This window comes from Hoplias malabaricus, chromosome 17, assembly GCF_029633855.1.
Source record: "Hoplias malabaricus isolate fHopMal1 chromosome 17, fHopMal1.hap1, whole genome shotgun sequence".
In the NCBI taxonomy this organism is placed as follows: domain Eukaryota; kingdom Metazoa; phylum Chordata; class Actinopteri; order Characiformes; family Erythrinidae; genus Hoplias; species Hoplias malabaricus.
The window spans coordinates 19,504,890-19,526,776 of NC_089816.1; the positions used below are offsets into that span (position 1 = coordinate 19,504,890).

Genomic DNA, 21,887 nt, shown 5'->3' on the forward strand with positions numbered 1-21,887 from the left:
GCTGCCTCTCTTTCCACCCACATATCAGGATCCTGAAGATACTCAACAGAACAGTATTAACGGAAGAGGATGTTATGAACGCAATGCCAAGTTCTAGAGTAAATGTAGCGGCAAATCACAGCGATTATAGCTTTTGAGGATCAGTTTACTGCGGAAAGAGTGATGTTAGAGGACCTCATTTTTCAGGACTGATTAGTTTCTGAATCCAAAAACCACTAAACACTGCAGAAAATGTGGCAAATTTATCACAGTCCAAGGTCGGACTCAAAGCCCAGCAGAGAAATAAAACAGGGAGAAAGCCATAAAGAGACAGGGAGGGAACTTGGTTAGAGCAGAGTGTTGATTTTACAATGAGGTGAGAGAGGCCAAGCATGACTGAAGCACACCTACATTAACAGGAATGGGATATGATTGACATGTGTAATGGCTGTCGTTGGCTCAGGTGGGCGTTTAATCTTCATTAAATCACAGCCACAAGGGGTCTGAAAATTCACTAATTTATATTTTGCCCAGATCATCAAATCCTATCACTGTAAAGTAAATTATAAAATAACTTCCTGAGAGAAAAAGCCTGAAACCTGCACATTTACTCTCTGCAAAAATGACCCATTTACCCCCTTTTCTCTTCAGTGGCTGGTGTGAGTTGTTTTGAGATGTGCCTCGTCATATCTCCTTTTCTCTTTGGAAGTTGTGGCTTGAGAAAACTCATCATCTGCTGCAGGTTTAGCTCTCACAGACTTGTCCTTCTTTTGCTAGCAGTGTTCAAACCCCCTGCAAAAGCCCCGCTGCCCACTTTGAGAACCACTGCCCTATCGTAACATGAACCACTGAGTCTGTAGGTTAAAACTCTCATAGACCCAAGTCCCTAGTCCAGCGCTGACTCCACAGTGGGTCTAAACACATAGTGGACAAACACAAACCCACAAAGTCACGCGCTGCATGAATTAACTCATAAAGTCACAACCATAAACTACTTTACAATTACCACTACAAAAACAACCATTAAAAAACACTACTAAGTCTTTTTAGTGGTGGGGCCTTGGCCCGTTTCCTTTACACCGATGTGTGGAGACCATGGCCGTTTTCTCTGTTTTCTTCTGGGGCTCATCTTACTCAAACTACTTTAGAGCGGTAATTTGTTTCTAAACACTCAAGTGGGACATTGAGTAATAAACAGCTGGAATGTACCATATAAAGTGGTATTTTTATTCTTCTGTGTTCTATACATCTCCCAGAAACTGCCCTTCATCTCAGGTGAAAAGAAAAACACAAGCAATGAAGCATTTTAGGGGAAAACCATTTTCACAAATGGACACAAGCCTTGGGTCAGCCCTCGTTTAAATAACATTCCTCTGTGTGTGTGTGTGTGTGTGTGTGTGTGAGAGAGAGAGAGAGAGAGAGAAAGAGAGAGAGAGAGAGAGAGAGAGAGTGAGAGAGAGAGAATGAGAGAACTCAGAAAGCCCTAGAGTAAAGCTATTATTTTTGTCATTACTCAACTTTATATATAACTCCACCTGCAAGTTAGTTGTGACTATGTGTTTCTTTATGAATTTCTTTGTTTTTATTGGGAATACTTGATTATTCCTGCTCAAACGCTTCCACAGAAACAGGGACAGGACCATATTTAACTATGTGTCATATCACTATTTCTTTTAACAACATTCCACCACTGCAAACTGTATCAGTCTTATACAGTCAATTTATTGAACAAAACCATGCAGTATATATATATGACCCCAGTCACGTATGCCATCATGCGTTATTACATCAACCCAAACATTCCCCTATTGGTGGATCCTAGTTTATTATTGTCAGACTAAAAAAGTTGCAGGTGAGGGGTGTCTTTCAGTTTGTCGACTCCCTTCTTCCACTCTATTTAGTCTCCCGTACTCCCTCAGAATTGCTCTTTCAGCACTTTCCCACAGTCTCCGCTATCTCCTGGGTCACAGAAGCACAACACAATGTTCCTTCAGGTCACACAAGCTCACTAAGGCCTACATAATGCAATAAGAACAGAGTCAAGATAAATCAATCATTAATATAAATCATTAGTTATTATTAACCATTACTCATTAGTGTTAATCTGCATTTTTCCATCACAACTGTCTGTGAGGAGTGTGGTGTGTTCTCCCAGTGTCTGCGTGGATTTCCTTCGGGTGACTGTCTGTGAGGAGTGTGGTGTGTTCTCCCTGAGTCTGTGTGGGTTTCCTCCAGGTGACTGTCTGTGAGGAGTGTTGCGTGTTCTCGCTGTGTTTGCGTGGGTTTCCTCCGAGTGACTGTCTTGAGGAGTGTGGTGTTTTCTCCCCGTGTCTGTGTGAGTTTCCTCTGGGTGACTGTCTGTGAGGAGTGTTGTGTGTTCTTGCTGTGTCTGCGTGGGTTTCCTCCGGGTGACTGTCTTGAGGAGTCTAGTGTGTTCTCCCTGTGTCTGCATGGGTTTCCTCCGGGTGACTGTCTGTGAGGAGTGTAGTGTGTTCTCCCTGTGTCTGCGTGGGTTTCCTCCGGGTGACTGTCTATGAGGAGTGTGGTGTGTTCTCCCTGTGTCTATGTGGGTTTCCTCCGGGTGCTCTGGTTTCCTCCCACACTCCAAAAACACACGTTGGTATGTGGATTGGAGACTCAAAAGTGTCCGTAGGTGTGAGCCTGTGAGTGAATGTGTGAGTGAGTGTCGCCCTGTGAAGGACTGGCACCCCATCCAGGGTGTATTCCTTGCGCCCAGTGATTCCGGGTAGTCCCCAGACCCACCGCTGCCCTGAACTGGATAAGGGTTACAGACATTTAAATATATAAATAAATAAATATATAATTTTTTTGTATTACTTTGGCTACACTGCAAATGACAGTCACTCTAAATTTACTCCAAGTTTAAATGAAAGCGAATATTTTTATAAATGTCTACTATTCTTCTAGAAGTTTGACTTGTTAGGCCACGAAACACATGTCCACTGTTCCTCTGTTCATTTCTGATTGGTGTGAGCTGAGCAAATTCCTGAGTGTGTTTAAGGTTTTCAAAGTTTTCCTGAGATCACACAGCATGCAGTGTTTATTAATGCAGTAGTGTCTGAGGGATAGAAGGTCACAAGCCTTCAACTGAGGTTCTCCAGACGTGAAGAAACTTCTCTGGAGTCCCTGGTGTTTATGATTTCTGTGACTATAAAAGTGTCCAGAACGTACAGTATCTTTTCAAACCTCGGGGCATCTCCTGTGCTGTCCTCTCAGATTTCTTCTCTCTTTCATTAAAGACAGAAACTGCTGTGTCATGGAGCAGGGTGTGGCCTCCTCTTGGAGTCAGTGAATGACACAAAAACCCTGACAAAGGCCTTAATGGAGGAAGTGGATTGTGATCGATGTTACTGTGTGTATTTGTGTGAATGAGACACAGGTTCTTCTGTGAGTGAATGAATGTGTGTGTGTTAGTGGATTGTGAATGAATGAATGGACATTTTGAGTAACAGAGGATTAAAGGTGTATAATTGATATAAAACAAAGCTCGTGTGTGACCATTGACCTGAATATAAGACTCTCTCTCCCTCTCTCTCTCAATATCATTAAAGTTATCTCCTTGTTTCTACCCCCACTGTTCACTCATCGGTTGCTCTGTATTTTTTTAGACTGTAGTCCATCTGTTGCTCTGCATACTTTGTTACCCCCCTTTCCCCCTGTTTCTCAGCACTCAGAACCCCCACAGAGCAGATGTGATGTGGTTGTGGGTCATTCTCAGCACTGCAGTGACACTGACATGGTGGTGTGTTGGTGTGTGTTGTGCTGGTGTGAGTGGATCAGACACAGCAGTGCTGCTGGAGTTTTTAAACCCCTCAGTGTCACTGCTGGACTGAGAATAGTCCATCAACTAAATCATAACTTCCCTGTGGGGGTCCTGACCACTGAAGTGTCCACTCGTTACGGCACACGATGGACCACCCCTCAGACTCACACTGCACAGCACAACACATTACATTACACAAACACTGGTCTGCTGACCAGATCTGGACAGTACTGAATATTTGTTTTTCTCAGGAAACGAGTCTCCACAACATGTGTGAGTGTTTAAACACATTTATTATCCCCGAAACCCACAGGCGGTCAATCATACCAGAGCGGCTTTTATTCCCTAGCGTTCAAAACAATACTTGCTGCATTAAAAGTGCGAGTTAAATTTGTATTTTAAATTTGTGGTTTCGGTCAGTGTTTTGGAAAAAGAAAAAATGATGAAAACACATTCCATTTGGTCAGGACCCTGGACGTTAGACTGGATCTGGGAAGAGGATCTTTTCTAAATCCCAATTCCAGAAACACTGAGTGGCCAAAAGTGGACACACACTCATCCAACAGGAAAAGCGTTCATCAGACTTGTGTATTTTTTGCAGTCTCCGCTCCGCAGGGAAGGATTATCTGTAGATTTTGGGACATTTCTGCTATAATTTGATGCCATTCAGGCATGAACTCCACTACCACACGTCCTTAAACTCCATCTCTCCAGAGATCACACTTTACTCTTGAGCTTTGGCTTTAGAAGGCACAACTACATTATTTAAAGTATTAAGGCTTTAATTAAAGCAGATGTTAATCCTGAGTCAACCTGCGCTGGCCTGGGTACAAATGTAGTTATTATACAACTGTCAGCACCTGCCTCCACCTTGTCCCTCCTCAATATACCACACCCTTAGACTTAAATATCATTATTTCCAAGTCATTACATTATGATTAAAAAGGTCATGATTCAATTAGGTCATTAGGTTTCCTACCCTCCTCCAAAAGTTACATAGTGCAGTTTCTGCAGTGCTCAGCCCGGTGTAACATTGACAGATGCTCTATTCTCCCTGTTACAGCTCAGTGGATCATCACAATGATTTTGAAGCTGTAATTTTAAGCTACATAGTACTACATACTACATAGTGTTGCTTTAAGAAAATCCAAATAACCAGGAAACTCTCCCACAGCTGCTTTAGCATTTAATATTTAACTGAAGAGAAAATGCTCAGTAGTGACTTTCAGGGTTTGAGACGCATCTCACAGGTTACGCTTCTAATCTCAGGTTATTTCACTCTCCATCACATGCCACTCCGCAGGGACTTTTCACTTCCAGGTGGGAGGAGACTGTTGTATTGTTCCTGAGTGGACTGATGTGGCCTGATGTCCCACCCTGAACCTTTGCTTTCTGATTGGCTGAGGGCCTGACCCTGTTCCTTTCAAAAAATCATAACTGGGGGTTTTCTAGAGAAAGGATTTGGATGAAAGAATGCTTTTGTGAGGGTTTAAGGAACAGATTTAGGCTGTTGGAATCTCACACAAGCACAATCTCTCTCTTACACACACATACACACACATACTCACTAACACACACACACACACACACACACTCACAGAGAGAGAGAGAAAGAAAGACCTTTCCATTCAACACCTTCACCAGTGCACATTCACTGGTAAAAATTCTCAGTGTTTAGAAATCTATTCCTGATTAAATCTTATGTTTAATGTCCAAAAGTTTATAGACAGCTGTTTATCCAACATTTCCTCTAAAATGTCTCTGAGCTCACTGAATATTGACTCAATCAAAGCAAATGATGACCTGGAGCAGCTGCACATGAGTCTAACCTCAACATACCCAATGCTAAGTGTCACTGGGATGGGGAGTAGGGGAGCTGCGGTCTCTGGAGTGATGAATGAGTTGGAACTGTGTTTGTGATCCTGAACTAATCATGCAGCAGCAGGTCTATACCTCACCAATGTTTACGTGGCCATCTGCAATCAGATCCTTACAGCAGTGTTGGAATATCTAGTGTAAACCCTTCACAGAAGAGCAGAGACTACCATATACGTGCTGCTGTACTCCTTCAGATCTGGAGAAACATTGGAGGAGCGGGTACTGGTTAATCACAACGTAATTCTGCCATCTGCTGGAAAACAAGTGCCATTACAGACAAATGAAGATGCAGCCAATGTAAAAAGGTCTTTCTGTGACACCACAAGTGAGAAGAACAAGTAATGAGTGAAAATCTCTGAACACATCAGCACAGTTAATACACTCACGGTGGATTTCCGATATATTTGATCTATAGTTTAATATATTTTATGTGTTTTCAAACCTTTTCTTACACAAGTGAATATTTTATTGCAGTAACAATACTTTCTTGACTCCTGTGGTTACACTTTGAGTTCCTGACTATATCATAAACACAATGAAAGCAACAAAAGATTTGAATAAAAGACGATGCAGTTTGAAGGTGTTAACTGCAGAAGCCAGTGTGAAGATCTCTAAATATTAACCTTGTAAAACTTGTGAATAAATGAGTGATCCTCTGATTAAAGCAAATCAGTGAGAGAATCCATGCCAGCAACAATTAATCATCTCCTCCACAGAGATACAGCAAGGCCTTTCCATAATCTCCATCAGTGTCCTCCTGAAGAGAGACAGAGAAACAAACTCAGGGCCTGTTCACATTAAAATTAACCTGTGTTTAGTATCTGGATCGTATCTGGATTTACTCTGACCGGATTCTGTTCACACCTGGCATTAACCTGTGTTTAGTATCTGAATCGTATCTGGATTTACTCTGATGGGACTCTGTTCACACCTGGCATTAACCTGTGTTTAGTATCTGGATCGTATCTGGATTTACTCTGATGGGACTCTGTTCACACCTGGCATTAACCTGTGTTTATTATCTGGATCGTATCTGGATTTACTCTGATGGGACTCTGTTCACACCTGGCATTAACCTGTGTTTAGTATCTGGATCGTATCTAGATTTACTCTGATGGGACTCTGTTCACACCTGGCATTAACCTGTGTTTAGTATCTGGATCGTATCTAGATTTACTCTGACCGGACTCTGTTCACACTCGTCATTAAAATGCATCCCCAGTCTGATTTTATTTTCCCACATCATTTCCATCTCCTTCCTCTAACCGACTGTAAACACGTCTACCTCCTGCTCCCAGTATGTTATACTCTCTCAAGCCTCAGGAATAAACCTGTGAAACAGGCCGGGGATCGTCTGCAGTGCCCGAGGAAAAGGCTGCGTCCTGCAGCGCTGTCCAGAGGAGGGTTTGGACACGACAGAGACATTGAAACTGGGGACAGAGTCGTGTCCGGTTTCACAGACACGGGATTCCTGTCACTCCTTCAGTGTTCCAGTGAATCTGTGAAAAAGTCTGGCCGCTGATCCCCAGAAAAACACCAGTGTTTCTGTCGGGACCCGGAAAATACACTCTGTTTACACCTGTGTTAAACCTGGACAAGACCCGTCTCTGAGCTCCTCCGAATGTGGTGCAAGTGATCCGATCTGAATCCAAGCTCAGAGCGTCTCGTGGTGTTTACACCTGGACTTTCATGGGGACGACTTAAAACTGAACGTTATCCGATCACCAAAACTACATCTTAAAATACCAGGTGTGAACAGATATTTACGACAGGTTTATATATAAGACTATTGTAAACATAAATCATATCATTCAGGAACAACTGTTTTAATTTCTCCTCTGATGTGAGATGCACAATGCCTGTGCTGCACTTGCCTGTATAGTGCGGTACAGTGACTCTCCGTACATCTTCTTGTACTTGGCTCTGATATCCAGCATGTCCTCCTCACTCCTGGACACCATGACCCTGATCAATGTCTCATCATCAGTCCCAGCGCGCTGGAGAAACACAAACAGGGGCATACAATTAATGTTATTTTTTTTAAGGAGCAGTGTATCATTATCTCCAAAGATTCGTCTTCATTTTATGAAGTGTCTAAGTGTCCGTGTGGGCGACCCCCTCTGTGGAGCATAACCTGAGTCATTCTGTGTGAGGTGTACAATAAACAAAAGCAATAAATAATCACTTTCCTAACTATGTAGTGCTGTTTAACAGTGATGAAATGACTGCTCTCTCCTTTAAATGATGCTCTACAGCAGTGGTTCCCAAATGTTTTCTGCAGAGCCTCCATTTTGTAGATGATTATTCCCTCTGACACACACATGTACTTTTCCCTGGCTTCCAGACTTCACTGTAATTTATCTTAAACATTGTAATTCATGCAAAACTGCAACTTCTTATTCACCTTCACAGTGGGATTATTACAAGTGACATGCATTAGGAATCTAATTCATAGCCTTGCTGCCCCCTCCCACTTTGGGAACCACTGCTCTACAGAGTCCGGTACTGTTCCAGTGTTTTGCAACTGTATGGACAGTGACAGATCTTACCCTCATAGACTCCCGGAGGCATTCTGCAAAATATCCCGGCACGCTTTTAGCACATTTCACTGCAAAGAAACAAAACAAACAGTTAAACACAGTTCAGTACAGTTCAGTTCAGCGTGAAGTGCTGAGGCCAATGAGCTTTGGATGTGTGAATACATTATGTGCATATTACTTTCCTTCATTCATTCATTCATTCATTTTCTGTAAGCACTTCATCCTAACCAGAGTTCCATCAATCTAGATCAGGAGGAAGACAGGAACCAGTGATTCCAGGTAGTCTCCAGACACGATGAGACACAGACAATGATGAACGAATGAATGAATGAATGAATGAATGAATGCTTTAGAGCATCCACAATTCAAACACAGTCAAAGACATTACATTCACTTGTAAATCCCATAAATGTTTCTGTAACTTGTACATCATGTTTGGTTTTGTAAATACACAGTAAATAAAAATTTCCTTTCTTTTTCTTACCCACTGCTATCAGCACTTCCTCCAGGTTCCCAGTGCACTCTCCTCTGATGCTCTCCTCAATGTCGCAGCCGGCCAGCTTCTTATACGCTTCGAACACTATAGAGGGGTTCAGGGACATTACACAAACAGACTTTAAACACTATAAACACTCTGTTAGTGCTGATCCTGTTTTAGTTTCTATCTAAGTACCTGTTTATAACAGCAATGTGTCTTAAAATATGTTACAATATTATTCTACACAGGGAACAAATAATCTTTCAGGCCACCTCCTTGTTTCTATCATCACTGTCCATTTTCTCAGATCCACTGACCACACCAGTCACTCTATAGTTCTACAATTATGGACCGTAGCCCTGCATACTTTGCCAGCCCTCTTTTCCCCAGTTCTTCAGCGCTCAGGATCCCCACAGAGCAGGTGTGATATGGTGGTGCATCATTCTCAGCGCTGCAGTGACACTGACGTAGTGGTGGTGTGTTAGTGTGTGTTGTGCTGGTGCGAGTGGATCAGACACAGCAGTGCTGCTATATTTTAAAAGTGAATAATAGTGAATGTGTCCTATATTTTAATGACCTTAATCTGGAAATAATTTCCGACCTTGCCGAAGGTGCTCGTGGCTCCTGTTGCCGAGGATGCTGATGAACTTGTCTTCGTCCGTGCCAAACTTCCCCTCGCCCGCGGTAAACAAGTCCTGAAATACGAGCAATAAACAAACACACAAACAGGGCTCAGGTCTGAAACTTAAACCTGAGTGTCACATTACTGATGGAGCTCATCTTAAACTTGGAACCAAGGCATGGTACACAGGACTCATCCTTGTATCAGCATCATGCAGCTCACACTGAGGTCAGGGATGGTCCCGGGATGGAGGAGGGATTTTAAATGAACCCTTATCCAGTTCAGGGTGGCAGTGGGTCCGGAGCCTACCCAAAATCACTGAGCGCAAGTTGGGAATACACCCTGGAGGGGCGCCAGAGCACCCGGAGGAAAGCCACGCAGACACAGGGAGAACACACCACACTCCTCACAGACAGTCACCCAGAGCAGGACTCGAACCCACAACCTCCAGGACTCTGGAGCTGTGTGACTGCCACACTACCTGCTGCTTCACCATGTGGCCCGTTATTGTTTAATACTATTTTAAATGAAACTTTTGTTTTTATCTATAGATTCTTACTGTTTATTTTCATTCATTTATTTATATATTTCTGTTGTTAATTTTATTGTAAAGCACATATATATTTATTATTATTATTGTTGTTGTTGTTGTTGTTGTTGTTGTTATTGATATTTGGCCAAAATCATTTCCTCATCGTCCCAGAAACTGTATTCATTCCTGTGCTAAAAACCACATGGACTCATCACAGGGGCTTGTTTTTATTTACCTTGGCGTCTTTCTCCACTTTGCTCTCATCCACACCCTCCTCCCTCTCTCCCTGCAACAAGAAGAACAAAAGCTTATTAGATATCATCAGCTGAGGACTGATATGAGCCCTGCATTCCCTGAGACACAGATGATTAGTTTTCCCCAACCTGGCAACCTGTGTTATTGGGTTACCATAGTATACACCTCAGGGGCATTTAATCTTCACTGTGCCGCCACTTTAAGAGCAGTTTTAATCACTTAGGGGTGACATCATGGCAGCTCAGGTTATCAGTCCAGAGGCTATCGTCTCCCATCTTTCCATTCGGACAATCTCTCCTTAGAATCTCTTTAAATCCGACCTTTTGGGCTCATGTTGCGCCGTGTGCTGGAGGTGTCCTTTCTGTCCCTCGGCTCCCTTTTGCTGCTGTAATTGCGTTGCATTTAAGCAGCGTTTTGCCCACATTAAAGCTTTACACCAGCTCAAGGGCACAACAGAACATCCCTGACCTCTGGGGTCATGGGCAGGTTTTCTGATTTCTGGGTTGCCATGCCTTCAGCTGGGCTTTAGAAGCTGATGGGCCTTTCCTTCTTGACCATCTACCAACAACAGTGTGAATAAAAAATGACCACGAGGCATGTAACTGAGAGGGGCAGTGCTTAGCTGTTACTGTAGCTCACTCAGGCCCTATTAGATCCCAAACCCATGCTTTACCTGCAGAAGGATGATCAGCATCCTCTGGTAATGTCCAGAAGTGTCTCCCATGATGTCCTTCTCCAGCTTTCCTCCGTACTCTGCATTAGGAAAAGGGGATAGTAACTATGATTGCTGACACTCAATCCATGGATTTAAAGGTGAAATCCACACATAAATAAAGGTATTGAGAGTGTGAGCTCAGCAGTTTGGACAACAACCAGACTTCCGATGTATTTAATGCCTCCAAACGCTCCCTGGCAGTAAGTTAATACACTAAAGGGTCACTGACATTAGTTCCTCATCATATATTCCACTGTTCTACAAATAATATGGGTTCTTCTTCTCCAGCATCCAGCTCAGGACACAAACAAGCCCCTGGTCATGCTGCACATGGCTGGTATATGCATTATTTGGCCAAAAATAAATGGACACCTTGTCATTTGGAGTCTGAAGGGAGTCTGTGTCTGTGACGGGTACAAAACGGCTTAATTCCCTGTTTATAAATGGGTGTCTAAACATTTGAACACACAGTGTATCTGTGACACTCGGGGTTCGAGGTTATGATACATACAGCTAATGTCTGAAAGCTCTCGATGAAGAACATGAGAACTTAATTTGATACCGATGTTCCTTTGATTAAAAGGTGACGGCTCAAACCTGGCTCGGCTCAAACACATCTCACAGAAACTGTATCTATATCAGAAACAGGGCCAGCTCAGCTTTGTCTCCTTCGGCTGAGTAGCGATTACCTTTCTTGTAAACCTTGACCATCTCCTTCTTCTGCTCCGGTGTCCTGGACGCCAGGATCTCGATCAGAACTTTGTCATTGGTGCCTGCTCCCTGTTTCACAACACAGATCAGTTTACCCTTGTCTTCATCCACAGCCTGAGGCTTTATTATGATTTATGGATACATCTCAATTCTCTGTTCATCTTAAAGATAAATCAATAAAGGACCCTCATCGTGAAAAGTCCAGTGCTCTCTGATGTTTGACATTTACACTGTGTTACTGTGTTAAGTCCGTAAAGTCAAATATACGGCCTTCAGCGAGTGAATGAAGTGAACAAACCTTTGTGATAAAAGTACACTTAGATTGTGCTGATGTGCTTGTGTTATTTTGGAAATACCAGTTGTGGACTAAAACACTACTAAAGTGTAATTTAAATCATTTTGTGTTAGTCCCTTGGAGTTTCAAAGCCCTCAAAACTAGGTCATGATTCTGATCAAGGAAAAACTGTCTCACTTTAGAATAAAACTAAACTTGTTGTCACATATCACGGAGCGGACTGAGGAAGCGGACGCACTTGCTAAAACACAGAATACTTTATTTAAACTAAAGTTAACAAAACAAAGACAGGCAGACTTGGACAGAAAAACTTAAACAGAGACCCAGACTAAAGAGACAGATACCGAATAAACCTAAACAGAGAGAACTGGACAGACAGAGATAAACCTTGACAAAGGGGCTTAAACAGAGACCTGAACAGAGAGAGCTAAAAGACCACAGACAGAAACCATGAGTACACAAAGCACAGGAAAGGAAACACTAACTGACCAGAGAAACAAAATAGAGATGCACAAGAAAGAGAACAGACAGAGAACGAACCGAAGCGAGGGACAAACAGACTGGACTGAGTAACAAGACTACAGAAGCAAAACAATGTGACAAGGAATAGGAACAGGAACGAGAACGAGAACAACACAAAACGACATGACTTGACTGGGAACATAGCAAAACAACACAACATGGCTTAGGAAAAAAAACGAAACAAAACGATATGATCAGGAAAGAGTAAGACATAAAACGACATGACTTTGACTTGGAACCTGACAAAACAAAGGTGAAATGTCCGACAAGAGGAAGTGAGAGAGGGGGGCTTTAATACAAAACACAGACGAGACGCACCTGAGACAGATAACGAGGGGGCAGGGTAACAAATGAAACACAGACGAGGAGGCGGAACAAAGGCGGGACATGGGAGGAGACAAGGACAACAACAGACAAAGCCATGTGCAAAGAGAGCACATGGCGAGGAAAACAGGCATGACAGGACGAGGGCGTGACACTTGTAAAGGTTTATAAATGGTTTAAAATCTGTTTATTAATAGTCATTAAATATGTAGTTAACATATATCAATAGTCATTAATAATCAGTTATTACCAGGGATGCACATAAGTGGTGCGCAGGAGCGCATGCGTGGTCAAAATTATCGATGCGCAACGTGAATTACAATGTGAAGCGTGTTTGCGCAACATTATGTTTGGCGTTTTTGGGCCACGATAACATAGACGGGCTCCAGAGAGTAGTTAGCTTATTTGATAACTAGCGCTTTTTAAAAGGCTTGGAGTGAACGTCGGCAATGCATATCATTCACGAGAAGGGGGAGCCCGCATCCTTCAGTGCATTGCACAGTCAATAAGGTCAGAACTGAATGAAAAACTGAAAGCAGCCGAATTCTGGGGTGTGCTTTTTGATGGATCAGAAGACATAACAAAACTTGAGCAGGAAATTGTGTACATTGTGTCTATGTCTAACAACGGAGAGATTACCTCAGATTTCCTTGGATTAATTAATCTGGGTGTGAACCGAACAGCACAGGACATAGTGAATGGACTTATGCAGCTCTTCCATTCTTGTGGTTTAGGGGGTGAGTGGAAGACGAAGCTGCACAGACGGAGCTGCAGTGAACGTGGGAGTTTACAACGGGGTCCTTCCCAATTTGCGTCAAATGCTTGCGATCGGGGATTTACTTGTACATATCCTGTGTACTGCCCAAACACTCGAAAACTGCGCTAAGTCAGCAGATCGCATGGTTCCATACTGCGAGACCTTTACACAGTCCATTGTAAAGTTGTTAAGCTTTTATTTGCAGAAAGGGGGTGCAAAAAGGACAGATGAAGAACATATGTGCTGAGAATGGCATTGCCTTTGTCAAACTAGGGACATTTTACAATATTAGATGCTCTGCATGGAGACAAGAGACTTTGTTGAAAATATGGAGGCTATTACCTGCCATTCAAATTCATGTGGCTACAAGTGATGACAGTGACCTAAAACATAGCGTTTTCAGTGTTTTCTAGCCAACATGCTTGACACTGGAAAGATTTTGCACTTCACATCTCTCAAGTTCCAGCAAGAGAAGCTGACTATTGGTGAATGCAAAGATGAGCTCATGGTAGCTATTGGACAGCTGACACTACTGCTTGACAGTGAAGGCGAGTACAGGAAAGAAGCTGTTTCAAATGCTGATGCTGACAGGGACAAGACTGATGTATTGAGAGGTTTAATTCAAGAGTTTGAAAGCAGATATGAATCAATTTTTAGTATTTGATCCTTCAACTTGGCCTCAAGAAATGCAGCACCTCCACAGTTTTGGTAACAACACACTGAGTAACATGCTCCAGAAATATGAGGCCAGCTTGTCTGTTGACAGAGATGCCACTCTAAGAGAATGGCTGCGTTTAAAGCAGTCAGGGAAGCGTTTGGCAGCCTCCTCTGTGTATGACTTGGTCAACATAGTGAAGATGAGCAATACAGATAGTTACTTCAACATTCACAAAGTAATTCTGTTGTCCCTTACACTGCCCTTGAGCAGTGCGGCATGTGAGAGGGGATTTTCACATCTCCATATGATAAAAAATAAGTACAGATCCCACCTATCAGACTTGCGACTCTCATCACAGATGCACATTCTCTTGTCTAGGATCACAACAGAGACATTTGACCCAAAGGCAGCTGTTGATTTATGGATGCACACAGCTCATCGTAGGCTAAATCAGGGAGAAAGAAGTCAGCCCTCATCATCATCCACCATGTTTGAAAGGGAGGAAGAGGGTGATGAGAGCAGTCAGGAGGGTAGCGATGATGAATGCTTGTAGTATTTCCTGAATTGTAAAAGGTGAGCACCAAGCAACATCTTTAGGTGCTCCTTTGAGAACTAGACCAAAAATGATATGTGCACCCCTGGTTATTACACACAGACAGAAAGGGTAACTGTGACCTAGTGTTTGCCAAATAGTGAACCCACATCCATCTACAGTTAACTAAACTCACATTCTCAGGTCTGAGCTTATTCTTCACCTTGAGATTTTCAGTAAAGTCACTGGGAATCAGACAAAAATGAACACTTTTTATCTCTGTTACAAAGGATTATGAATGATCTTTAAGGTGTTTGCGACCTAGTTAATACCCATGTAATAAACAGGTTTTAAACCATTTATAAACCTCTATAATTGTAGTTTTATTCTATAAGTGTTACCGGGTTTGTGTGTTTGATGGTACCTTGAGGGCTTTGTGAAGTTTATCTGCATCATAATTACGAGGAGGAGACATCAGAGCCACAATCAGATCTTCAAGCTTCCCTCCCAGCTCTGACTTTAAATCCTTCTCCAGGTCCTGCAGAAGAGAGAGAGAGAGAACGAGAGAGAGAGAGAGAGAGAGAGAGAGAGAGAGAGAGAGAGGTGCAGAGGTGATGGAGAGGTTGAGATTATTTATAGTTATTGACTAAGTATGAATAATTTCACCTGACCGCTGTAATAATAGAAATCCCATCAGCGTTTCCTCTCACTAATGCACACAGAGCACGAGCCTGAAGTCGACTTCATCTGCCATCCATCATAATCTTTGACAATTAGGAATGAGCACACACACACACACACACCCACACCCACACACCCACACACACACACATACACACACACACACACACACACACACACACACACACAGCCTGAAGTGCTGAATTCATTTGATTCAAAGGTGTGTGAAATTATTTTCACATTAATAAATTATAGCACTGTCACCTCAGCCCTGGGTTTAATTAGTTATCACTGCATTCACGTCATCTCGCAGAGACCAGCCATGGCCTAAAGGTTAGAGGCTGGATCTGTTCCCCCTGAACCAGCAGGGAAAATGAGGGCAGAGAGAGTGAAGGTACCGTGCCTTCTCCTCCATCAATATCCAGAGCTACCACATGGTTTAAGTTTAGCTCAGTTAAAGGACCAGGTTTGGTGTGAGATCGAGGGAGGTCTCACCTTTCCGTGAGCTTTCTTATACGCTGCTTTGATCTCTTGTCTTTGTTCATTGCTGCGAGAGGTTAAGAGCATGAGGATGGCGTCTTCATCCGTGCCTGGACACACACACACACACACACACACACAAAGAGAGATCATCAGTAAGGTCTCGAGCATCAAAAAGACATATTTAGGAGAGATGACATTTAAGCAGTGTGTTTTTAGGACGTCATTATTGTGGTGAAACATTACAAAATATTCCTGCCAGCACCACATTTCCAGATATAATTAATATTACTGACAATATTAGATATTTAAGTGACTGGAAAAAAATACATGAATGAATACATAAAACATTCAGATTACATTTATAAATACAGAATAAACTGTGCTCACTCACCGATCCCTTTCATGGCTTTGCGTAAGACCTCCACATCCTGCTTGGCATTAAACCTCATGAAAGGTTTCACACTGCCTCTGTTCGCCTGATTTTGAGAAAACAGAGGAGTTAGTCGAGTTTACCGAACTCTTAGATCAGGCATCATCATGAGACGGATCTCTGACCGGACCTGGACCGACCATTTTATCCAGATCCATGACCAATTTATAATCAATTAAAGAGAATAAATAATAATGTTTTTGAAGTTTTAGTGCAGCAGGTGGTGTCTCTGTCACAGCTCCAGGAACCTGGAGGTTGTGGGTTCAAGTCCCTTTCCAGGTGACTGTGAGGAGTGTGGTGTGTTCTTCAAGTGTCTGCCTGGGTTTCCTCCAGGTGACTGTCTGTAAGGAGTGTGGTGTGTTCTCCCTGTGTCTGTGTGGGTTTTCCTCCGGGTGACTATCTGTGCGGAGTGTGGTGTGTTCTCCCCATGTCTGCATGGGTTTCCTCCGGGTGACTGTCTGTGAGGAGTGTGGTGTGTTCTCCCTGTGTCTTAGTGGGTTTCCTCCCGGTGACTGTCTGTGAGGAGTGTGATGGGTTCTCCCCGTGTCTGCGTGGCTTTCCTCCGGGTGACTGTCTGTGAGGAGTGTGGTGTGTTCTCCCTGTGTCTGTGTGGGTTTCCTCCAGGTGACTGTCTGTGAGGAGTGTGGTGTGTTCTCCCTGTATCTGTGTGGGTTTCCTCCAGGTGACTGTCTGTGAGGAGTGTAGTGTGTTCTCCCAGTGTCTGCGTGGCTTTCCTCCAGGTGACTGTCTGTGAGGAGTGTGGTGTGTTCTCCCTGTGTCTTCGTGGGTTTCCTCCAGGTGACTGTCTGTGAGGAGTGTAGTGTGTTCTCCCAATGTCTGCGTGGGTTTCCTCTGAGTGACTGTCTGTGAGGAGTGTGGTGTGTTCTCCCTGTGTCTGCTTGGGTTTCCTCCGAGTGACTGTCTGTTAGGAGTGTGGTGTGTTCTCCCTGTGTCTGCATGGGTTTCCTCGGGGTGACTGTCTGTGAGGGGTGTGGTGTGTTCTCCCTGTGTCTGTGTGGGTTTCCTCCTGGTGACTGTCTGTGATGATTGTGGTATGTTCTCCCTGTGTCTGCCTGGGTTTCCTCCGGGTGACTGTCTGTGAGGAGTGTGGTGTTTTCTCCCTGTGTCTGTGTGGGTTTCCTCCTGATGCTCCAGTTTCCTCCCACACTCCAAAAACACACGTTGGTAGGTGGATTGGCGACTCAAAAGTGTCCGTAGGTGTGAGTGTGTGAGTGTGTGTTGCCCTGTGAATGACTGGGTTACAATGTTACAGGCAATGAATGAATGAATGAAGTGTTATTGTGTTCAGACAGTTAGTACGGCAATAAATTCAAACAAATCAGCCACTCAAACAGTGAGCTGGCCCTGTACGGTCAGTTCACGAGAGAGGGACCAGAGAGGTTAGAGTAGCTCTGAATTTAAATAACATCAGGAAGCTCATTAATATGCATCTATAAACATCAGCATACTTTCATCTTTACTCATAATCACTGTTTCTTAAGCAGTAATCTGTTTAATTACGGCCCAGATATGTCCTGGCAAACAAAGCGTATCCACACAGAGATTAAAGGATAGCTGTGTTTCTTTATCAGCACAAGGCTGAGGCCAAACCACTGACCTGATCAGTGCTGAACCATGATCTGACCACTACACATCCGATCTACTGTAATCCAATCATCCATCACCTGGAAACTGCATGACAGCTGTGTCCAAGCAAGAACAGATCAGTTACAATGACATCATCAGAGTAATCCCTGACGATCTAAAGGCACCCTCTCTGTTAACACACACACTCTTCACTCGTTCACTCACTCCTCATTCTGTGTATCACTGACGCCACTGGTCCCTCTTTCAAATATGAATGTGTCAAAAGGGTGTAAGAGTTCTAGAATGATCTAGAATCATTCCCATGTGGTGGTGATAGGAAACAGACGTCTGAAGAGTTATCTGTTAAAATAATGTAATAATAACTATGTTTGGGAAGATTTCAGTCAAAACATTTTCATGGCAAAGAGTTACAGATTTTTCCCAATTTCACAATCATCATCATCCTACATGACAAACTTTGGACTGAGACATTGTTTTTTATCGTTTCTGTCCAAAGAAAAACATGTCTGTGTATCATCTGAACACAGCTGCTGTCCTCCACACTGTGTATACATCTCATGATGAATGAACCAATAAAATCTCTCCAAAATTACTGTGAATAACATCTGTTTACATTGGCTTCTATTGAAGGTTAAGTAGGGTTTTGCCTTCTCCTGTAAATGTACTGTTTTGGAGGAACATGTTTATCTTTGGACAGTGACGACATCAAAATCCAAGCAGCAGCATTTAATCCGGTCTGAACTGTGTCTTAACGGGTCTTCTAAAACAGATTTAGTTCACTCAGAGGCAGTCAGACACTGGGCTGTGCCCAAGACCACAACCACAACACACACTCAGAATAAACCCCAGAGCTCCTGAGACTCTGGACCTTCATTTACACGAAAAAATACATCCCACTTTAAATCACAATGACAATGATGTGTCAAATTAGTTCGAGACGCTAAGTCACTGACACAGAATCCCTCTCAGTAGTCACTAAGTCATCTCTACGAGTTATAATTAGTGTAACACATCACCAGAGTTCGTCTGTAAATGGTTTTATGAGCTGTTGTGTAGTCCAAGTTCTTACCATGTTTCTGATGTGGCTCTGCGTTCAGCTCCAGGCCTGAGGCTACAGTCTGAAAAGGAAAATAACAACAAGAAGTTTAACAGTGAAACTGCACTCTTACCTGTCTTACACACACACACACACACACACACACACACACACACAAACACACACACAGGGTTACCTGTGCACTCACATGTCTCACCTGTCCTGTGCTGCTTTTACTCAAGGCTCTGGGTCACACCCCTCACACGCTACGTCACACACTAGTAACACTTCTTAAAACATTTTGTGATGTTTTTGTAGAGCAATAATTTTATTACAAGAACAACAACAACAAGTTAGAATTGAGATTCAAGAAAGCATGTTGTTCTTAAACAGCAAAGAAATATTCCCTGATAATCCTCAACTGTCGTCTTTGTTTATGTTCTGTCCTGTGTTTATATATTATTTATTAGCTTCTGACTGTGTTCTTAGATCTTTTATTTATTAGACAGACGTTATTACTACATTCAAGGATCCTGAATATTATTTTTCAAGTTTATGAAGTAGAAATGTTGGTGTTAAAATCATGAGGCAGCCATAGCTTGTAACCGGAAGGGCGTGCTCACTGCCCCCTAGTGTTGACTATTGTGTGTGTAAATGTGTGTTTCACTGGTTAAGTTAAAAAATTCCATCAGTGTTGAGCCACAGAGCAACGTAATGGAGATAAATCTGATTGCTCTGAGATGAGCTGCAGTGGGGTTCGGGATCCAGAGCAACTCAGACAACTGCACTCATGTTTATGTGGCTGCATGCCATCAAATCCTCACAGAAAATGTTTCAATATTTTCAACATTTTCAACTCCTCGTTTCTCTTCCTAAGTAAGTCCAGCTTTATGAAGATTAATGATGAATTATTGTAGGTTTTAAATTAGTTGCAGGGAGAAGATATTAAACTGATCTTACTGATTAAAGAATGGTTTTCCACAGTGATAAATTCACTGTGACTGTGTTGTTGTGTTTGAGTGATTTATTAAAATGATGTCATACATTTTCATTAGGGACTTGTATACACACCTGAATAATACACACCTGAATGTCCTGGATTTCATAAATATATATTAGGCCTAAACTTCCCAAAACATAAAATAATAAACATGAAATAATATCTAAGGCATCAGGCAGTGCATTAATAAATCATAGCTGATTTAATGTAATATCATTCTGTCAGGTTTTCTGGAGGCAGACATCTGGTTCATTTAACCAACACAGAGAACAGTTCTGAGGCTTCTGTCTTCTTACATTTGAACTCATTTTACATTTTAACTGTTGAATGAACCGTTTCATATTTTGATAATTCCTCTCTAATTGGATAAGCGCTTACAGACAATGACTGAATGAATAATTCCTCTCTAAGTGAGTGTGTTTAATGACACACTGACCCTTCAACTCCTGACACACACATCCACAGAGGCCCATTCCAGGAACAGGTGTCTTTGACGTGAACGATACTCTGGCCTCTTTGACTTAATTAGGCCAGAAGAAATCAAGTTTAGATGCTGCGTCGTTGTGGTGGTGGGAGGCTCTGGATCAGGAGAGTTCCCAGCGCTCTGCAGGAACACAATGCTAAAAAAGCAGAGAGAAATGCCTGAAATAATTCTAGTATTATTGCTGTTTTATTGTACAGGTATTACCTTTGTAAGTACACTCCATAAATGTGATTCTGAACTATGACACATTGGTATTTTGAATAATAAATGATTCAGTTTTAGAGTAATATATTTACAATATTAATATAATAATAAGAATTGTGTTGTGCTACAAGGTTCTTATTGTAGAAATATATTTATAAATATATAAAACTATACATATGTAATTACTTATATATAAAATCTTGAACTGGATGGATAAGCTGTTACAGACAATGAATAAATGAATAAATGAATGAATGAATGAAAACTTGAGAGCTTTCATTACATTTCTGAGATATACTTCAAAGCATATTATATTTGGAGATTTTTACATAAACCACAGTGTAATAAACAATACCTTGACAAGCACAACCTAGACCTACTCCAGCAAAATGATCTCTCTCATTTACAAGAAACATTATAAGATTGCCACTTATTTATAGACCTTTTTCACCTGTTTTAAGTTATTTATCTTCAGAAAGGATGTTTGAATCCTGTTTCTGGATGAATTTCAGTTTGAATGAAAACTGTTTCAGAAAACAAGCGAAACCATCTGCCGATAGAATCAGTCACAGTGGGTAAAATCACTCAGGACAAGCACAAATGTCAGACAAAATATTATAAAGATTTAATATAATAAAGACAGAGTAAAATATTAAATGAATTAAATGCGTATAAAAAGCAGAGGCCTCTATAATTTTGCATATTTAACCTTTGTCAGACAAAGAAACATCATTTCAATGTTAGGACATAAAAGTGTTTATTTAAAAGGTGTGGCATTATTATATTCCTTTCTGATTTTCCTCATGTACCGCTGGTCAGTTCCAAAGTCTTGCCCCTTTAAGGACTTCCCTCACATTTGAGCCTCAGGAGCACAGTCGCTGCAGCTGAAAGATATCCATAAGTTTGTGATCGTTTTGTCCAGCAAAAATAACACTCCATGTCTCTCAGTCTACAATCTCTCACTTTAGAAGTCATAGCCCCTGCAGGGGCCAAAGTGTGACTCTCTGAAAGATCTGCAGAGATGAAAAGCCCCGTTCCCCACTGAGTTCCTCAGCTGCTTCAGCACCACCCACAGCAGGAGCCCCATCAGCAGCAGCAGGAGCGAGAGGATCCCGAAGTAGATGCTCAGGTTCCAGCCCCATCCCAACGCCAGGGGCATGGAGGTGGAGGCCACCAGAAACCTCCTCGGGGCTGGCATCAGCATGCACGGTCTGGTAGTGCCTCAGGTCTTTAGGGGGGTCCCACAGGGGAGATGCAATTGAGAACGCAGCCGTCAGGCATCTCCATACTGAGGTTTTTTGGTTGACTTTCCCTTCTCTTTGTGGAGGTCTTTCTTCTTCTCTGTTGCTGGCAGAATGAAGCTGCTTCCCCAAACCTCT

At 42.4% G+C, this 21,887-nt stretch overlaps 1 protein-coding gene across 1 annotated transcript; it reads right to left on the minus strand.

Moving 5' to 3' along the window:
* Positions 1–6,338: 6,338 nt before the first annotated feature.
* On the minus strand, positions 6,339–21,712 carry anxa5a (annexin A5a). Its single transcript, XM_066650001.1, has 13 exons — positions 21,551–21,712; positions 18,801–18,902; positions 16,138–16,222; positions 15,759–15,853; positions 15,007–15,120; positions 11,473–11,563; positions 10,742–10,821; positions 10,049–10,099; positions 9,261–9,354; positions 8,666–8,761; positions 8,191–8,249; positions 7,516–7,638; positions 6,339–6,398 (listed from the first exon to the last, which is right to left on the minus strand). The coding sequence occupies exons 1-13, from the start codon at positions 21,710–21,712 to the stop codon at positions 6,339–6,341; spliced, it is 1,212 nt and encodes a 403-aa protein (XP_066506098.1).
* Positions 21,713–21,887: the final 175 nt, after the last annotated feature.

What these genes read in the sequence shown, in the direction of transcription:
- anxa5a (XM_066650001.1), bottom strand. Translation starts at nt 21,712, where the DNA reads ATGCTGATGCCAGCCCCGAGGAGGTTTCTGGTGGCCTCCACCTCCATG. An exon ending in TGCTGATCATCCTTCTGCAG is followed by an intron (nt 10,100 to 10,741) that starts GTAAAGCATGGG and finishes TTCTTGTTGCAG; the next exon opens with GGAGAGAGGGAGGAGGGTGT. An exon ending in AAGTGGAGAAAGACGCCAAG is followed by an intron (nt 9,355 to 10,048) that starts GTAAATAAAAAC and finishes CTCGTATTTCAG; the next exon opens with GACTTGTTTACCGCGGGCGA.